The sequence below is a fragment of the Pan troglodytes genome, chromosome 7 (genome assembly GCF_028858775.2).
Source record: "Pan troglodytes isolate AG18354 chromosome 7, NHGRI_mPanTro3-v2.0_pri, whole genome shotgun sequence".
NCBI lineage: Eukaryota > Metazoa > Chordata > Mammalia > Primates > Hominidae > Pan > Pan troglodytes.
In genome coordinates, this window is record NC_072405.2 from 151,096,866 (window position 1) to 151,113,876 (window position 17,011).

Here is a 17,011-nt window from a genome sequence, read left to right on the forward strand (position 1 = left end):
TTCACCTAATGAAATTAATATAACTTTAACACCATGTCTAATAAAGTTAACATAAAAAAGTCTAGATTAATCTCACTTACAAATAGTTGCAAAAATTCTACAAATATAACTCAATATTTTAAAAGAATATTGTATATTATTAATTGGCTCAATATTACCATAACTATTAATATAATCTACTATAATGATAAAGGAGAAAAAGGATCATATCAATAGATGCTAAAAGGGTCTTTGATTAAATTTAGGAGCTAATCATAAAACTCTAAGCAAAAGATAAAAATATTAAAGACATGTTATTAAAACTCAACAACAAAAACAATCCAAAATAATGACACACTTTTAATTGATAAATTAAAATCTAAAACAAAATAGGAATATTGTCTACTGCCCTGTTATTAAACATGATCTTTGAGCTTCTTGTGACTAAAAGAAAAAATTGTATATGGGGAAAGGTAAAATTATTCTTTTGCTGATTATATTATTATACACTTATAAAATCCAAAATTCTAATAAAAAACCTATTTAATCAATAATAAGGTTGCAGACTATATGTTAAACAATAATCAAGAATATCTTCTATGCTCACAATATAAATTTTAAATTGTCAGTGGCAAGAAAAACCCCAAAAAGTCATTCAACATAAGGCCCAAAACTATAAAATACTTATGAATTGGTTTAATATGGAAGACCTATATGAAAAAGATTGAGATCTTATTGAAGGGTATAAAAGAAGTCCTGAAACACAATATCAAAAAACACGCACTTTCACAAAATTTCACAAAAATTCATTCTGTTTTCCTCTGTGAATATCCAGCTGACACAGCAGCATTTAATGAGATTTAATCAGTGATGGCAGAAGTCAGGACAGTGGTCATCCTTAGGATGTGGGACAAGGGAGGCTGGTCTGTTTAAAGTCAACAGCCAACAAGAGATTTGGGGAAAAAAATCATAAAAAAGGTAACAGGAAAACACACTGATTTCCTTGATGTGTAAAGGGACTTATTAATTTAAAAGGACAATTGTGTTGGTAAAATAGGCAAAGTATATGATATGAGCAGTTAATTCACAGAGGTGAGAAGAAAAACAGTCAAGACATGAAAATATGTTTAAAGTTACTAGGTCCTTGCTTTATATCTAAGTGAGCAAAAAAGTTACAAGAATAACTTTATATCTATTAAAATGGAAAAATTAAAAGAGCTATTAAAACTGCCATCCAATGAGTGCGAAAATAGTACTCTCACACACTGCCAGTGACAATATGAAGTTTCCTAGCTTTTCTGAAAAGCAATCCAACAGCTTCTTTTAAAATTACAACTATTTGAAACGAACCCTGCAGTTCCATCCTTGGAAATCTCTTCCACAAGGAGAAAAAGCAGTAGTACATAGATTATATATAAAGGAGTATTTATTATGTCATTGTCTTGGGGCAGAAATCTAAAAGCAAAGTAATTGCCCTTCACAGAATCCCATCTGGCCCCCAGGGAGGAAGGGGCAAAGAAAGGCGGGGCTTAAAAAATTTCTACCAGGTTCACAGAGTGAAATAACCAAGTAGGACAGTGTGCCTGATGATGACCCCTTTTCTGAATAACAAAACAGGAATATGGGGAAAAACACAGAAGATTACTAAATCACTTACATGTTAAGTATGGGCAGGGGGTGGGGGGGGTTACAGAGAAGGCTGAAGAGAAAAGAATGGTAGAGGCAGGAGCTGAGCAGAGTGGGAATGGAAACCAGAGTACACTTGGAAAAAAGCAGGTCAGACACAGTTTGGCACATTTATGTATGTATAGAAAATTATATGTACAGGTCAAGGTATGAATAAATTAAGTAAAAAGTTCAAATCACTACACTATGTTAAGTGGAAAAGAAATGTTACTAGTGCAAGGCCTGAGAAGAAGCCCCTAGAATCATGTTCCCTGAACACTCATCTAAATGGGAGCATGCCCTTCTCAGTACACCCACCCTTACACTGTTCTACTTTTCATCTCGGTACTTATTGTTGTATGACACAGATGTATTCCATATTTATTTTGTGCACTCGACTATAAGCTACATAAAGACAAAGGACTTCTCTCTGTTTTGTTCCTTATTGTATCTCAAACCTCTAGACTGCCTGGCACCAAGCAGGTTCTCAATAATACTTGTTGGAAGAATGAGGATCACACAGGAAATGGTCAGCACTTCTGCTAGGAAGGTAACAAAAGAAGTGAGGTCTGGGGTAGAAGTGTGAGTTTCCATCTGATGGACATTTTTTCTTCAAGGTAAATAAGGCTAATAAGGCTTTCAAGAGAATTGTGAATGTATAATTTTTTTTTTCCTGGAAATAACCTGAAGAGGCTGTTTCAAAGGATAAGATGCCAGTACAAATATACCCAAATCATTCAGAACTTAATTTTAAAAATTAGTATTTAAAACTTCTCCAGATAAACAGTAACAACCCCATTCAGGTCTCACACATGTTAGGTTTGTATGATTCCTTTCCTTCCAAAACTAAGTAATTCCGAGGTATTTCAACAGCACCTAGACTTTCTCTTACTTGTCCCCCACTCCACTGAACAATAAATGCAGTGCAATAGGAAAATTTAATTGTAAAATGATCTTTTCCAAAAGAATGCCCCATTTCCTTAATTTAAAATTCTTCTTTGTCTAACGCCAAGTTCCCGAAAGGTCAGAGCAGACTTACATTGCAGCCCTTGTCCGTTAGGTAACTGATCCCTTCTTCTGGGCCGATTGCCAGTTCCACTGAAATAATCCAGCTTGACTTTTGAAGGTGAAACAAGTGAGAACAGAGGTGGCAGAAGGAAAAAAGAAATACTTTAGATAAAGAGCCGTGGATATGTTAAAGGACCAAAGCAGGGGCTGGTTTGGTTTGCTATTAATCTATCTAACCAAATAAGATAAAATATTTATAACTTCATTGACCCAGGATGTGTTAAGCCTGCACAAAGTGCACTGTGCTTATTCCAGCATGCCTGACGCCAAGGGTTTCTCTGGGATGATTATCTAAATAGGTAAACTAGCCCTTAGAGAACAATTAACAAATCACAGGGATAAAATTTAAAAGACCTAATTATGAAACTAGGCATGCTGTTTTTAAAAAGGTGATTTTATTCTCACATTAATTATTTTCTTTTTCTATTTTTCACATGGTAAAAGGAAAAAATACCATTTTATTGAAAAAAATGGGACAAGTTAGCATTTTTTTCATCAGAAATTTAGATATACAGCAAGAGATAAGAAAAAGTAAAATCAAACTAGCCCACTATTTCCCATATTCCCATACTTACACCAAGAGCACACTTGAAGCATTCCTTATCAAATCTGTAGACTGGAGACAGGATCTCAAAGAATTTCAGAATACTTTCTTCTCTATTAAGGTTGGCGAATTGTCTAAATGTTTGTTGGATCAGTTTTCTTAGTGTTTTGGCCTGCATGACAAAATTACCAAAACATCTTGTAAAAATCAGCAATGAGTAAAGACCACAACAATAATGGTAAGATTTCTTTCCTACCAACTACTTACTAACACCTACATTCAAATTACTGCCAAAAAGTATACTTGTCAAATAACTATAAATGTATTTATCAAAGCTTTATTTCTTTTAATTGTGGCAAAATGCATATAACACAAAATTTACCATCTTAACCATTTTTAACTGTAAAGTTCATATATAGAGTTTTATTTCTTAAACAGAAGTTTGTACTATATGTGCACATGACTCAGAAAAGACCAGGCCAAAGGTATAAAGGTACTTGCACATTCCACTGTTAGGAGGGAAAAAACAGTATATCTTTCTGAAGGAAAGCACAAATCAAAAACTTTAAAAAAACCACAATGCTTATCCATAAAATAAAATTCCAGGACATTATTCTTTAGAAATGATTAGAGATACATGCAAAGATTCAGGAACAAAAAGATTCACTGCAGAACTGTTTACAGTAATAGAGAGCCTGGTTACGTAAACTATAGTGTATCTATCTTCTCAACCAACATTCTATGCAGCCTCAAGAACTGTTTTGGAGAACTAATCTACTGGCATTAAAACCCATATTACATTGTTACATGAAAAAAGATGACAAAACAGTCAGCATGGAGTACAGATGCCTTTAAAAGGCAAGAGCACATGTGTGGGTCCTGGTGAGCACACAGCAATGTACCCATGAAGGAGATAAAGCAACGATGCTTTTGCTTTTTTCATGAAGTAAGATGATAGGTGGTCTTCCAGTCCTTTTTTGCTTATTTGAGTTTTCTACTTAAACACATGGAAATCTGCATAGCAGAGGTAAATGCTTTCCAAGCAGCAAATCCCCAGTCCTTGGTATGTGAAGCAGTCTGAGAAGGCCATGGATAAAGGGAATGTGATGAGGTCTAAGGAAGAGGGGCAAGAGAGTGTAGGCCATAGTTAACAAGTTGGCTTTGACTCTGATGAGATGCCAAGCCCTCAGGAGACTTTGAGAAGAGGAGTGACATTATCTGACTTAGGTAATTTTTTTTTTTTTTTAATAGGGTCTCACTCTGTCGCCCAGACTGGAGTGCGGTGGTGCAATCTCGGCTCACTGCAACCTCTGCCTCCCAGGCTCAAGCGATTCTCCTGCCCCAGCCTCCCTGAGTAGCTGGGATTACAGGTGTGCACCACCACACCTGGCTAATTTTTGTATATTTAGTAGAGAGAGGGTTTCATCATGTTGGCCAGGCTGGTCTTGAACTCCTGACCTCAAGTGATCCACCTGCCTCAGCCTCCGAAAGTGCTGGGATTACAGGCATGAGCCACCGCACCCGGCCTGAATTATGTTTTAACAGGGATACTCTGGCCACTGTGTTGTGAATAGTATGAAAGGAGCAGGAGAGACTAAGTCAGGGCAACCCAAATAATCCAGGCAGGAGGAGACAGCTGGCACAAGTACAGAACCAGAAAGAGGGTGAGAAGTAGTCAAGTAGTCAGATCCTACCTTTCTTTCTTCTTCTTTTTTTTTTTTTCAGAGTAACTGGACTCCAATGGATTTATTTTAAACATAGAACCAACAGGATATGCTAATAATTAAGAGTTGCCATTAAACTGAAATGGCAGAAATTGTGAGAGGAGCAGTTTGGTGGGTAAAGGTCAGAAAGAATGCCAGAAGAATACCAGAAATCCAAGTGGAGCTGTCAAGCAGGCCAGTAAGGGCCCAGTGGAGTTCAAGGGGAGGTCCTGGCTGGCCAAGCAGACAGGGAAGATGGATTAGGTGACCTGCTCATCTCAGTGGGTCAGGGACATGGGGAGCAGCCAGGGGCCCAGGTTGAGGTGTGGCTGCTAAGTCAGGTACACCGTAAACTAGGAGGGCATGGCATACTTTGGTGGGGTCATGGAGGTAATAGCCTGTCTGTAGTGGCTTGAAGGTCCTAGTAGGATCCAAGGATTACTGGATCTGGGATACTACAGAAAGTGAGCTGGAAAGACAGGAGCTATGGTCAGAGAGAAGGATACACACAATTAGGGAGGGGGTTCGATTACCCCCTGGAAATGAATAAGACCAGAGTGAGAGGTTGAGGTAAGGCAGAGGACAAGATTCCTGAAGACAGGAATTCAATGAGCCAAGATAGTAGAACATGGGAGGATTACCTAAGGCATGTGACTTTTATTTTTAAAAGCTCGCTCTGCTCTTGCACACAGAGGGTTGGGGGAGTGTGTAGGAGTGAAAGCAGAAAGACCAGTCAGGTCACTGTAACAGACCAAGCAAGAAAACACTAGTGGCATGGACCCCAAGGTAGTGGTGAAGAAGAGAAATGGGCACTTTTGGGACATTTGGATGATCATATGCAAGACAACTGGAAAGTAAAGAATCCAGGAAAACTAGAGTTTTAGATGGAACAAACAGGCAAACATAAGAGGCAGGCTTGGTGAAAAAAATAAAGTCATGTTAACCCTGTACATGTGTTTGACCTTGAAGTCTTCCAACATGAACCATCAAGGAGACATTTGGATCTAAGTCTGGAGCTCAGGAGAGGGCAGCACTGTTGCTAGAAATTTCAGAGCCACCAGCTGAAGTATTTAAATACATGGGACTAGATGGCACCTGCAAATAAAATGAAGACAAAAGAGAAGGCCAAAGCTAAGTAAGCTGACCAATAGTTGGTTTTAACCAGGGCTGAGGTTTTGACAAGTGAGTATGACAGAGTGGAATAAGAGAATTATAGCTGTTTTGAAAAGGATTAATTACAGCTTCACAGAACTTAAACTGAAGAGCAATAAAATGGGTTCAAGGTTAGCAAGGCTTGACTATAAAATCTATCATATGGAAAGTGAGGTGGTCAGCCTCAGATGCTCTATAAACAAAAGTCCGAAAAGCATATTCTTGGTTTGACTCCAGGCTTTCTAAACATTCTCTGCTTATGATCACCTATGTAGGACAGACTCTACAACAGAGCATGCAGATTGGACATGGAGATTTGAGTACTGCTTGTAGCCACCTACGTGATGTTTTTCTCCTTATAAATTAACAATATAGTACCTTGGGACTTTGCTGAATATAAAGCAGTCTCTAAGAAGCAGGCCCGCTACACTCTGGACCTAGAACAAATCCACTAAGGAAATTCTACTCTGTGCTTGGCACTTGGCATACACTGCATAATCAGAACAGGTATCTATTCTCAATAAATTCAGAGTACAGCTGGAAAAAGAGCATTCTGATCTTCATTCATGGCTACAGGAGGAACAGTATAATTCTGTGCACATAGTGCTATTAGGCGCTGATTCTCACACACACACACACACACACACACACAAACACACACACACAACCAAAAAATGATACCAGAAAAGACATCTGTAGGCCCTTCCGTGGAAATAAACAAAGTCTTCACAATGACCCTTGCAAGGGAGATACTATTTTTCATATATTACTGAACAAACAGAGACTGAAACATTAGGTAACAACGAGGGGGTACAAGAATTGTGATTCTAATCCAGAACTACTTGATTTCTTTTTACTTGCTATGAGACCAATTCAAACACCTCTTTTTCTAAGATGCTCTGCTTGACAGAAGAAACCATGAAGAAACAACCACCACATCCCTATGGGTCTCATACTGCTTTGAATGTATTTTTAGACATGGCACTCATATAAGATCCACGTTGGTGATAAGGGAGCATGCACTGCCTTGTTACCCCAAAGAAAAGAGTGTAGCCCGCAGCTGAAACTCAATGATGTGCTTTACAATGAATAATTATATGTCTCTGCCATAACAACTTGGATTCTGGCAAACTCTCAAACAGATAATATGGATGAATAAAATCTAGTTCTATCCTGTGATAAATTAGATTTCACTTTCTAGTAAGTAAGTGGGAAGATAGTTCAGATTTCTTTTGTTTCAAACTTCTATCACAGAACATGCTGCCTCAATGTACAAATGCTCTGAGTGTAAGAAATGTCTCCCATCTACAAGTATTAATAGAAAATAAGTCCAGCAAAAGCCCTGGAATATAAAAAAATCTCTTTAAGTGTATGATACAATAAATTGGAATATGGTAGCAGCTGCAAGGAACAGTTGTCAACTGAACACAGGGACCAGAACACAATGACAAAACATTTCTATTAACATTAACCAAATGTTGGTATATTCATTCATGACTCTAAGAGGAATATTTCAACTCAGGTAAATACTGATATGCAGTGATCAAAAATTATGTAAAATAGGTCCAGAAAAAAAGTCAATTCTCTACTTTGTACCTAATTCCCAACCAGCTGCTGGTTTATATATAAATTATTGGCAATATTATAATATACTGACACCTGCTCATTTGTTCAATGCTTTTTAAAATTAACCTAAAACATTCTATGAAGTAACGGAGATAGAAGTCGAGGAAACAGAATCTGCTCTTGAGGTTAAAATGCATATATATATATATATATATATATATATATATATATATATACACACACATATATATATACACACTTGCCTACCTGACAGTTCCACTGCAGTTTCTCACAGACATCTAAAACCTGCCACTAAGAGCACTGAGATTTCAGCCGTGGTGGCTTATTGGCCCTACCCGACTGGACCCTAACATATACATCTAACTTGGTTGCAACTCTATCACTCTGAACTTACTCTTTTCTATACCCCTTCCCTTTGACCTCCATAGTCTCAAGGCACTTCTAGTTCACTACTTACACAGCTGAATGCATCACTGGCAGTCCCACCCAGTTCAGATTCTGCTTCAATATTGTCTCTTGACTAGTAGCACTAGACAGCACTTAAGTGTATGGGACAGAAATCTGAGGCCAGGCCCTGTACTTTCTTCTTCCTCCTCCCACATTAGACCAGTAGCTAAGTCCTGTTAGACTTTACGCCCATAACATTCTTCAAATGTAACCCAACAACTCTCTAGCCTCTGCCTCCTTTAAATTCAAGCCCTCCTTGTTTCTCTTGGCCTCTTATTTCTCAGCATCTCCTGATGACTAAGAAACTTAAAAGAAGTTGTGTGCTGTTCTTCTACAACAGGGATTGAAGCCATCAACCCTTTGCTAAATAAAGTGAGTCAGTTTGGTTTGATCCTCATTTTCTCATCCCAAACTCTTAGACATGGAATGTGTGTGGTGGTAAAGAACTCAACTGCTCTCCCCGATAATTTAACCTGCTGGAAAATTTCCAAGTAACTGGGGCAAATGTGTTTGAAAGTAATAACTATGCAATGTTAAGAGACAATCTGGACTCCTATTTTACTGTATTTGTCTCATTCAGCTGAATGTGGGAAAACATGCTGCTTTTTCTGTAGGCGGTGTTACCTTGCTCATCCTACACATTAACAAGCTGAGACCCAAGAAGTGAGAGCAACAAACAACACAACAAACCAGTAAGCTCAAGCAGCTGGAGTAAAGGAAAACGATATCATTCAGAGTTAAGTTTCCTATGGACACACAAACAACTCTCTCATTCTCCGCCAACTAAAATTGTTGGCGCCTTTGGCAGGAATATACCCAAGTTCTTATGGTCTGTACTTAAATGTGACTGCCAATGAGGACTGTGAGTTCCAAACCTATGGTGTTCAGTGCTGGACAGAAACCAGAAAATCTCTGCTGTCTGAAACTCCAAAATTAGTTTTTATGAAAAGGATATCTTAGAAAGCATTAGTTCTTTCCTAATTACTCAGTGGGGAACAAAATTCCACAAAATCTGCGTAGAATCTCTGGATATTAATCAATACACTTGCAGAACTTGTTTAAGTAAACAAGACTGTTCTCACTGCATTTCAAGTTTGAACACCTGCTTGTGTTAACCTGGATTTTGGAAACAAGGCATCTACGCACACTATTTTATTTTAAACCAATTTACGTATAGTGATAAATTTACTAAGAATGTGATACTTCTTCAAAATGAAGTGGTATTGCTAGGATGAACCATAAGAAATTGCTGCTATTCATCCATGTTGAGCTACAAAAATAACTTCCTATTAGTCAACCTAATGATTATCAGATGCTGCTAGCAACAATAGATTCCTAGGACTTCCCAGATGCAAAGGTTGTAAGGCAATGCCAAGGAAAATCTGCAATAAGAGAGTTTTTAAGGAATAACTTATCAACCCAAACACCAAATGCTTTAAATGCAGATACATTAACAGCGCATGAAGAGAGCTTCTTCTTACTCCTATCTACAGGACCCACATCAGATGATAAGCTCTGTAAGCAGAGGCCAGGTTTCACTCCCCTCCAGCATCCCCAACTCAGGTCCTGGCATACAGCAGATAACAGGAATTCACTGCTGAATATCGTACCAAGATATGCATTTCTGTGCTTGGTGAAAATATTAAGCTTAAAATAGTCATCCGCTCATCCTAGAAATGAAAATAATGACTATTTTCTCCAAGAATAAAATCATGTGTTCCTGGTAGTATTCTAGGAAACCACATTATTACTTGAGAATCAGATACTAAAAAAACTGATAACTATTGATCTCTTAACATTTCTAGTTCTGAAATTAGGTTTCTACTGTGAATTATATTGCAATAAATTAAAATTTGCCTATTTTGACTTGCTGCCTAATTTAAGCTCAGAGTAGAGTTGTAATGCCAGTATGGGGAGCACCCTTGGTACCCACTGGTAGGACAACATTCATTGAACTACAGAAGTGACTCCAGTTTCACTAGTTGTCCACTAATGTCCTTTCACTGCTCCGGATTCCACACTGCATTTACACATCTTGTCTCCTCAGCCTCCTCCAGCTGTTAAACAGCTTCTGGGTCTTATCTTTCATGACTTTGATATTTTTCAAGAGTAATCTAATCATCAGAATTCTGTAGAATGTCCCTCAATTTGGGTTTGACAGTTTTACTGGTACAGTGAATTTTTAAATGTGTCTTTAAAACTACTAACATCAACGAGACGGAAATTAAAATACTTGCAAATTATTCTTAGTAATTGAGGCACATATATCCCAGATTCCATTTTTGGCATAAAACATAGCTAATCCAAGTTTCACTAAAGATAATAAAACAATCTTTCAACAATTCAATGTGAATGTTCCAATTATAAATAATCCTCTACGAATATAAATAGAAAGGGAAAAAAATCAGGTAAAACAAAATGATTTTTGGAGAAACAAATGTAGCCTGTTTATGGAAAAGCCAATGTTAACTGACTTAGCCATTCTATAGAGCTATTTCAGAAGAAACAAGAAACTGGTGTGAATTTCTAGCTAGCTGAAGTTTCACTGGCAATAGCTTTGAAGAAGGGACTGTCTAGACACCACCTAATTTGTATTACAGTTGTTACCCCCATGAGCATATGTTGGTACCATATTCCATGGAAGTTTCATGGCAATCAGTGCAATGTCCAAAGAATTTACGTCAAATGTGACAAAACCTTGGGCTAAGGTTATGAATTCCTAAGCCAAATACACACTATTGGGTACACAAAATTACAGTGATTCCCTTATTAAAAAGGGCATGTGAGAAACCAGTTCTAAGAACCGTATTTATCAGTCACTCCATGAATCTGATGAATCCATAGCTAACAGTAGCTAAAAATTAATTCTATTTACATCAAAATCAGCAGCAATTGAATTGCTCAAAAAGCACATCTGTTATTTGGTTTGTAAAAAGTTTTCTGGACTGGGTGTGATGGCTCACATCCGTAATCCCAGCACTTTGGGAGGCGGAGGCGGGTGGATGGCTTAAGTCAGGAGTTCGAGACCAGCCAGGGCAACATGGTAAAACCGTGTCTCTACAGAAAAAAATACAAAAATTAGCCGGGCATGGTGGTCCATGCCTGTAATCCCAGCTACTCAGGTGGCTGAGGCAGGAGAATTGCTTGAACCTGAGTGGCCGAGGCTGCAGTGAGCCAAGATCACGCCAATGCACTCCAGCCTGGGCGACGGAGTGAGACCCTGTCTCTAAAAAAAAAAAAAAGAAGTTTTCTCAAGTCCCTCTAGTCATCCTTCCCTCCCATTCTTACAGAAGCCATTCCATCCAGGCCTTGATCATTGCACATCTCATCTTCCTTAATCACCTCTCAAGTCTTCTTGGTTCTGTCTTTTTGCTTTCAATCTGTGCTCCATGTTGCTGTCAAATTTATATTCTAGAATCCAAAAAGAGATCATACTGCACACTCTGCACTCTCTACACACTCTACACACTCTGCAATGAGTCCCCAATCCCCCTCAACTCCTACCTCAGCATTTAAGCCCCCACCAAGTGACTGCCCACAATGATCGCATATTGACTCTACTCAACCAAAACCCCCTTTCCTGTCTGACCTCTGTTTCCTAGACAGCCTAGAAACAGAGAGGGCTCGCTGTTTCTAGGGTGTGAGCCCTCTCTGGCTATCAGGGCTCGCTGTTTCTAGGGTGTGAGCCCTCTCTGGCCACCAGGAGTTACCTGATACCCAGGTACAGCTCAAGATGGCAGAAAAAAAAGCACATGGGCGTCAGCAGCAAAGGCCAGGGCAATGGAAGCCTAAAGGATAGCCTGGAAACATATCTTAAGATACCTGCACAAATTTCCTGCAGAGGAGGGTTTTTTTTAGGGGGGTGGGGATGGAGAGCAGTAGGGAAGGCATAACCAAGGAAAGAAACTTTCTAGCTTTTCAATTCTACTATCTTCTAAAGTCTTAACCTGTCTTCACGCCTTTTGTTCACATTGTACTCAGTGTTCAGAAAGTGTCTCCCCTTATTTTACTCATCATATTGCTGTTATTCATTAAGTAGGATTTACCAAATGTTACTACGTGCCAGGTACAATGTCAAACAAAGGGTGTAGAGTGGAGACAGCAACAGATATTGTCTTTGCCCTCAACAATCTTAAAATATAGCAGAGGAAGGCAGATAAAATACAAACAAGTAACAAACTACATAATTAAAAATTGAGGCCAGGCACGGTGGCTCACGCCTGTAATCCCAGCACTTTGGGAGGCCAAGGTGGGTGGATCACTTGAGCTCAGGCGTTCGAGACCAGCCCAACCAACACAGTGAAACCCCATCTCTACTAAAAATAAAAAAAATTAGCCAGGTGTGGTGGCAGGCACCTGTAGTCCCAGCTATTTGGGAGACTGAGGCAGAAGAATTGCTTGAACCCGGGAGGAGGAGGTTGCAGCGAGTCGAGATCACGCCACTGCACTCCAGCATGGGCGATGGAGCAAGACTCTGTCTCAAAAAAAAAAAAAAAAAAAAAAAAAAAGAGAGAGAAAGTAGAATTAAAAATTAAGATACTAAACAGGGTCCCAAGATAGAAGGGAGTATTTTGCCATTTCCACTTTGCGTGGTGAGAAAAGAGTAGGAGAGGGAACACTGAAGCAGAGGTTCAGAAGGACTAGTCATGGAGGAGATGGGGCCAGTCCTCTACCGAACCTCTTTGGGCACCTGTCTCACTCTGGCTACACTCACACCATGGCACCTGTGACCTGTACCTGTGGTTCCGTTTTGAATATGGGGATCTTTTAAAAATCTAGAATGTATTGGACTCCTAAATGACAACAGTCACTCTTTTCCTAATTGTTTATACACACACAGATTTAAGGAGACTCTGCAATAATTCTGAGGCTTCATAACCCAGTGCTTCACAACTGAAAACCCCTGACCAATACTATGAATGTGACATAACCATCAATAGAACATTGGGTAGAGTACTCTTCTATCCAACAGCAATGTAAATTCACCACAACTGTAGCTTACACTTGTTTGAATGTCTCCACTATCCTCCTCACTGCAGCACCCAGCAGGTTTACACACAGCAGCATCCCTTCCACTTAAGGGTCTTCCCATGCCTTCTCGGCTCCCACACCAAAAACATTCCAGGTCAAACTGAATCTCCCATTCTCCCAACTGCAAGAGTATGGGCCACCCACACCTAGTAACTCTCTCGAAGGACACAATTCTGTCATTCTCTCTCATTCCCCTTCCACTGTGCCAAACTTCATTTAAAACTCTTTGTTCTCTTTCAAATCTGACTCAACCCACTCATGCCAAAGGTCTGTGGGCTACTTGTAGACTGGGACAGCGTCTCGACCTGTAGTCCTGGCCTCAACCACACTAAATGGAGTATGCTCTGTTCCCTAACAATTCACTGTAGTATTTCACTAATAGATCAGGAAACTTGAATGAACACTGAAAAAGTCGAGCAGCATCACTAGAAAAAGAGCCTGAAATAAAGAGTATATTTTTCCTGTACTACTCTTAAATGCACGTCTTATTGCATTTCTAGAATGCATTGTGTTTTAAAGCCAACACCTTTATATCTATTTTTCCCATTAGATTATCAAGAAGCTATGTGAGAGAGGAAGGGATACTGCTACTTTCTGGACTCAGGGAAACAGTGACTAATCCTTACAGTCCTATTCTGGATGGGTTTGACAGAGAGCAGGACCCAGATATCTGAATACAGAGCTTTTGTCACAGATTGCATCTGATAACTTATACCAACACTCCGGCCCAATGATAATCAACATGACGTTGACAGTTCTCTCTCTTTTGGTCTTTCTAAGATTTAATCCTCTTATTAATCTCATGTGTTAGAAATGGATTTTATCCCCATTTTACGGATGTGTAAACTGAAATACCAAAAGATGAAATAACTTATCCAAAGTTAGCTACATTTTCTCATAATGAGTATCTTCTCCTGCTTGGGCTTCAGCTGATGGGATGTAGTAAGATCTTTGAAAAATAAAAAGTAAGAGCAGTAACATCCACTGTTGTTATGTGGCAGGTACTGTGGTAAGTAATATATTTACTAATCTGTTAAATATTCACATCAACCCTACAAAATACTATTTTCTTCATTGTAGAAATAAGAAACCAGGCCCAAGACCCTGAGGCTAGAAAACGGCAGAGTTCATCTGAGCCAGACTCTGTCTTAACCCTAAAGTTTGTATCCCCTGCTGTGCTTGAAAATCTTGATGTGTGCTCTGGATTAGCTGGGGGAATCACACATTCAGAGTCCTCCCACCTCACTCCAAGGTGCTCTCCACACTGCATATGGGAAGGATAAGAACTGAGGCTCTGCCAAAGCTACTAATGCGGGGAAGCATCCAAAGGGTTGAAACAAAAGACAGACCTTCAAAATGCACTAACATGCACGCACACACACACACACACACACAATATTAATGATTCCACCACCACGATTATTTTACATATTGCTCCTTTTCTTCTGCATGTCAAAATATTTTAGCCTGTAAAGACCTAGATGACAGGAATAACTGTGCACGTAACTTTTTTAGTTTTATGCTTAGCAGAGTATCAAATACAATCGAGAAGTAAAACCATGTTTTATGGGAGAAAGCTATACTAAAAACCTATTTGCCATTAATGTGACTAGAATAAATGTCAGCTTTTTAAATTATATATTTTACATGTAAGGAAGGAAACTACATTTTACTTTCCCAAAAGCAATTTACCACTGGGGAAAAGGTCTTGGCATAATTTTGTTATTTTATTATGATAAAGGAGACTCTAATTACCTTGACAGAATCCAGTAAACTCTTAGGAAAAAATCGCTTTAAACCAACATCTTTTCTGAAATATAAAAAGAAGCGTATTAACAAATACCACCACCAAATCAATTAATATGACAAACTTGCAAGAACATAAAAGCACTGTAAATTATTTATCCTTCCATATATTATTTAGGAAGGAAACAAGTATAATAATGCTTTAATTTACCAGTATATTCACAGGAAGGATGGGACAAATCATTTTCTAGATATGTACTGGAAACATGAATACAAGTTGGTTTAAATAGAAATCCTTTTGGTTTTTTCTTTTTTTACCCTTATTGTTGAAAACTCTTCTAAAATATTCCCTCTTTGTAAATTATAACGTATTAAAAACTGTCCTTTTTCAGATATTTCTTGAAGGTTATAAACATCACTTCCAACTGGGTAATACTGTATTTGTAGAGAAAATAGCTAGCCTGATTAGTAAATGATTCAGGATATACCCGAGAAGTTACAGAAATAAATCCCTTAGGTTTATCCTAAAAGTTGACTATTTTTAAAAATAGACTTTTTTGATTAAGTGACTCATTCACTTGTTTCAGTTTCACATTAGGAAAAAACAAACAGATAAATTTATGCCCTAGGTAAAAAAGGTGAATTTATGGAAATGCTGGAAATCGCAGCAATGTTCTTTAAGTCAGGCAACAAAATTAAATTGATCATTATTATCAAGAACCTCAACGCTCTGGCCAAGAAAATAGGTTGGAAAGAATAGCTGATTCTTTTCCTAGTACTTTGGTTACTAACTTACTCAGATGTTTTGGCCACTAGGTGTCACTCGTGTGATAGCAATGTGAAATAATGCCTCTGACGACATTAAGGAACGTCAGGAGACACATAAAAGGATCAAGGAGAAAAGGGAAATACAGGTATCTTTTCAGAATCACATACTATATCACATATAATAAACTGAATATAAAGTATCAAGAAACAGGGATGACTTCTTCATCCGTAACTGTTAAGTTAGCTGGCGTTATAAACAAAACCAGAGACATCATGTCAGAGTTTATTTGGTTGATACTATATTCAAACATTTTAAATCCCTTATTCTATAATCTAACTGCTAGTAGTTCCTAAGCCAATGAATTCCTCCTCTGGTAAATCCGAAACTGGTCTCAGTTCTTATTCTTTCTTATTCTGATATTATGTTCATTACATCCTATAATTCTCTCTCAGCTTCTATGATATACTACTTTCTGGTTTTACCCATCAGTTAATTCATTTAACTACTGGTTTTACATTTCTGTCTCTAGCCACTTTTGTTTGTAACTTCCCTTCCTTACCTTTACAGAACCATCATTATCTATTTTGACAGTTGGATATGAAGGGGGGAAAAGTATCCACACAAGTTCCTCCTTTTCATTTTGCCTCCTAAAAACACAGGGTCTTTGCATTTTAAGAATTTTTATGCCAATCACTATGGAAAAGTAGCAAAATTAGTACACAAAAGACACACTCTGGAATCTACAAGGCAGTATTCTTGAGGATTTCTGCCTCCATCTACATTTTCAAGCCACTATTCCTTAACAGCAAGCATTTATTTTCATATCAGAGTGTTTGTTTTTTTGAGACCGAGTCTCGCTTTGTCACCCAGGCCAGAGTGCAGTGGCCCAATCTCAGCTCACTGCACCCTCTGCCTCCCAGGCTTCGAGCGATTCTCGTGCCTCAGTATCCCAAGTAGCTGGGATTACAGGCCTGTACTACCACGCCCAGCTATTTTTTGTATTTTTAGTAGAGATGGGGGTCTCACCATGTTGGCCAGGCTGGTCTAGAACTCCTGACCTCAAATGATCTGCCCACTTCAGCCTCCCAAAGCGCTGGGATTACAGGCATGAGCCACTGCGCCCAGCCTCAGAGAGTTCTTAATTTGAATCTTGGCTCTGCCATAGGACAGACTTGCTGTTAACACCTGCGAACCTCCGGTTACTTGTAAAGTGGGGATGTGAACTCCTACTACCATGCAGTGGTGCTGAGGTTTAAGTAAGACTGTTTATGAAGTTCCTGGAATGTGAAGGGGGCAGTTTCTGTTCTGCCTTAGAAGAAA

The 17,011-nt window shown here is 38.6% G+C and overlaps 1 protein-coding gene across 47 annotated transcripts in view; it reads right to left on the reverse strand.

Annotated features, from left to right (window-relative positions):
- The window catches only part of PTK2 (protein tyrosine kinase 2), a 343,777-nt gene that overhangs the window by 159,080 nt on the left and 167,686 nt on the right, over positions 1-17,011 (reverse strand). For 46 of the 47 annotated variants that reach the window (XM_063816590.1, XM_063816588.1, XM_063816583.1 and 43 more), the window contains 3 exons: positions 14,932-14,986; positions 3,288-3,428; positions 2,684-2,761 (listed from right to left, as the gene is read on the reverse strand). In XM_063816590.1, the coding sequence (XP_063672660.1) occupies positions 2,684-2,761; positions 3,288-3,428; positions 14,932-14,986 (274 nt within the window). The remainder of the gene's footprint in view (positions 1-2,683; positions 2,762-3,287; positions 3,429-14,931; positions 14,987-17,011) is intronic. The other variant, XM_063816610.1, reaches the window with a different exon arrangement.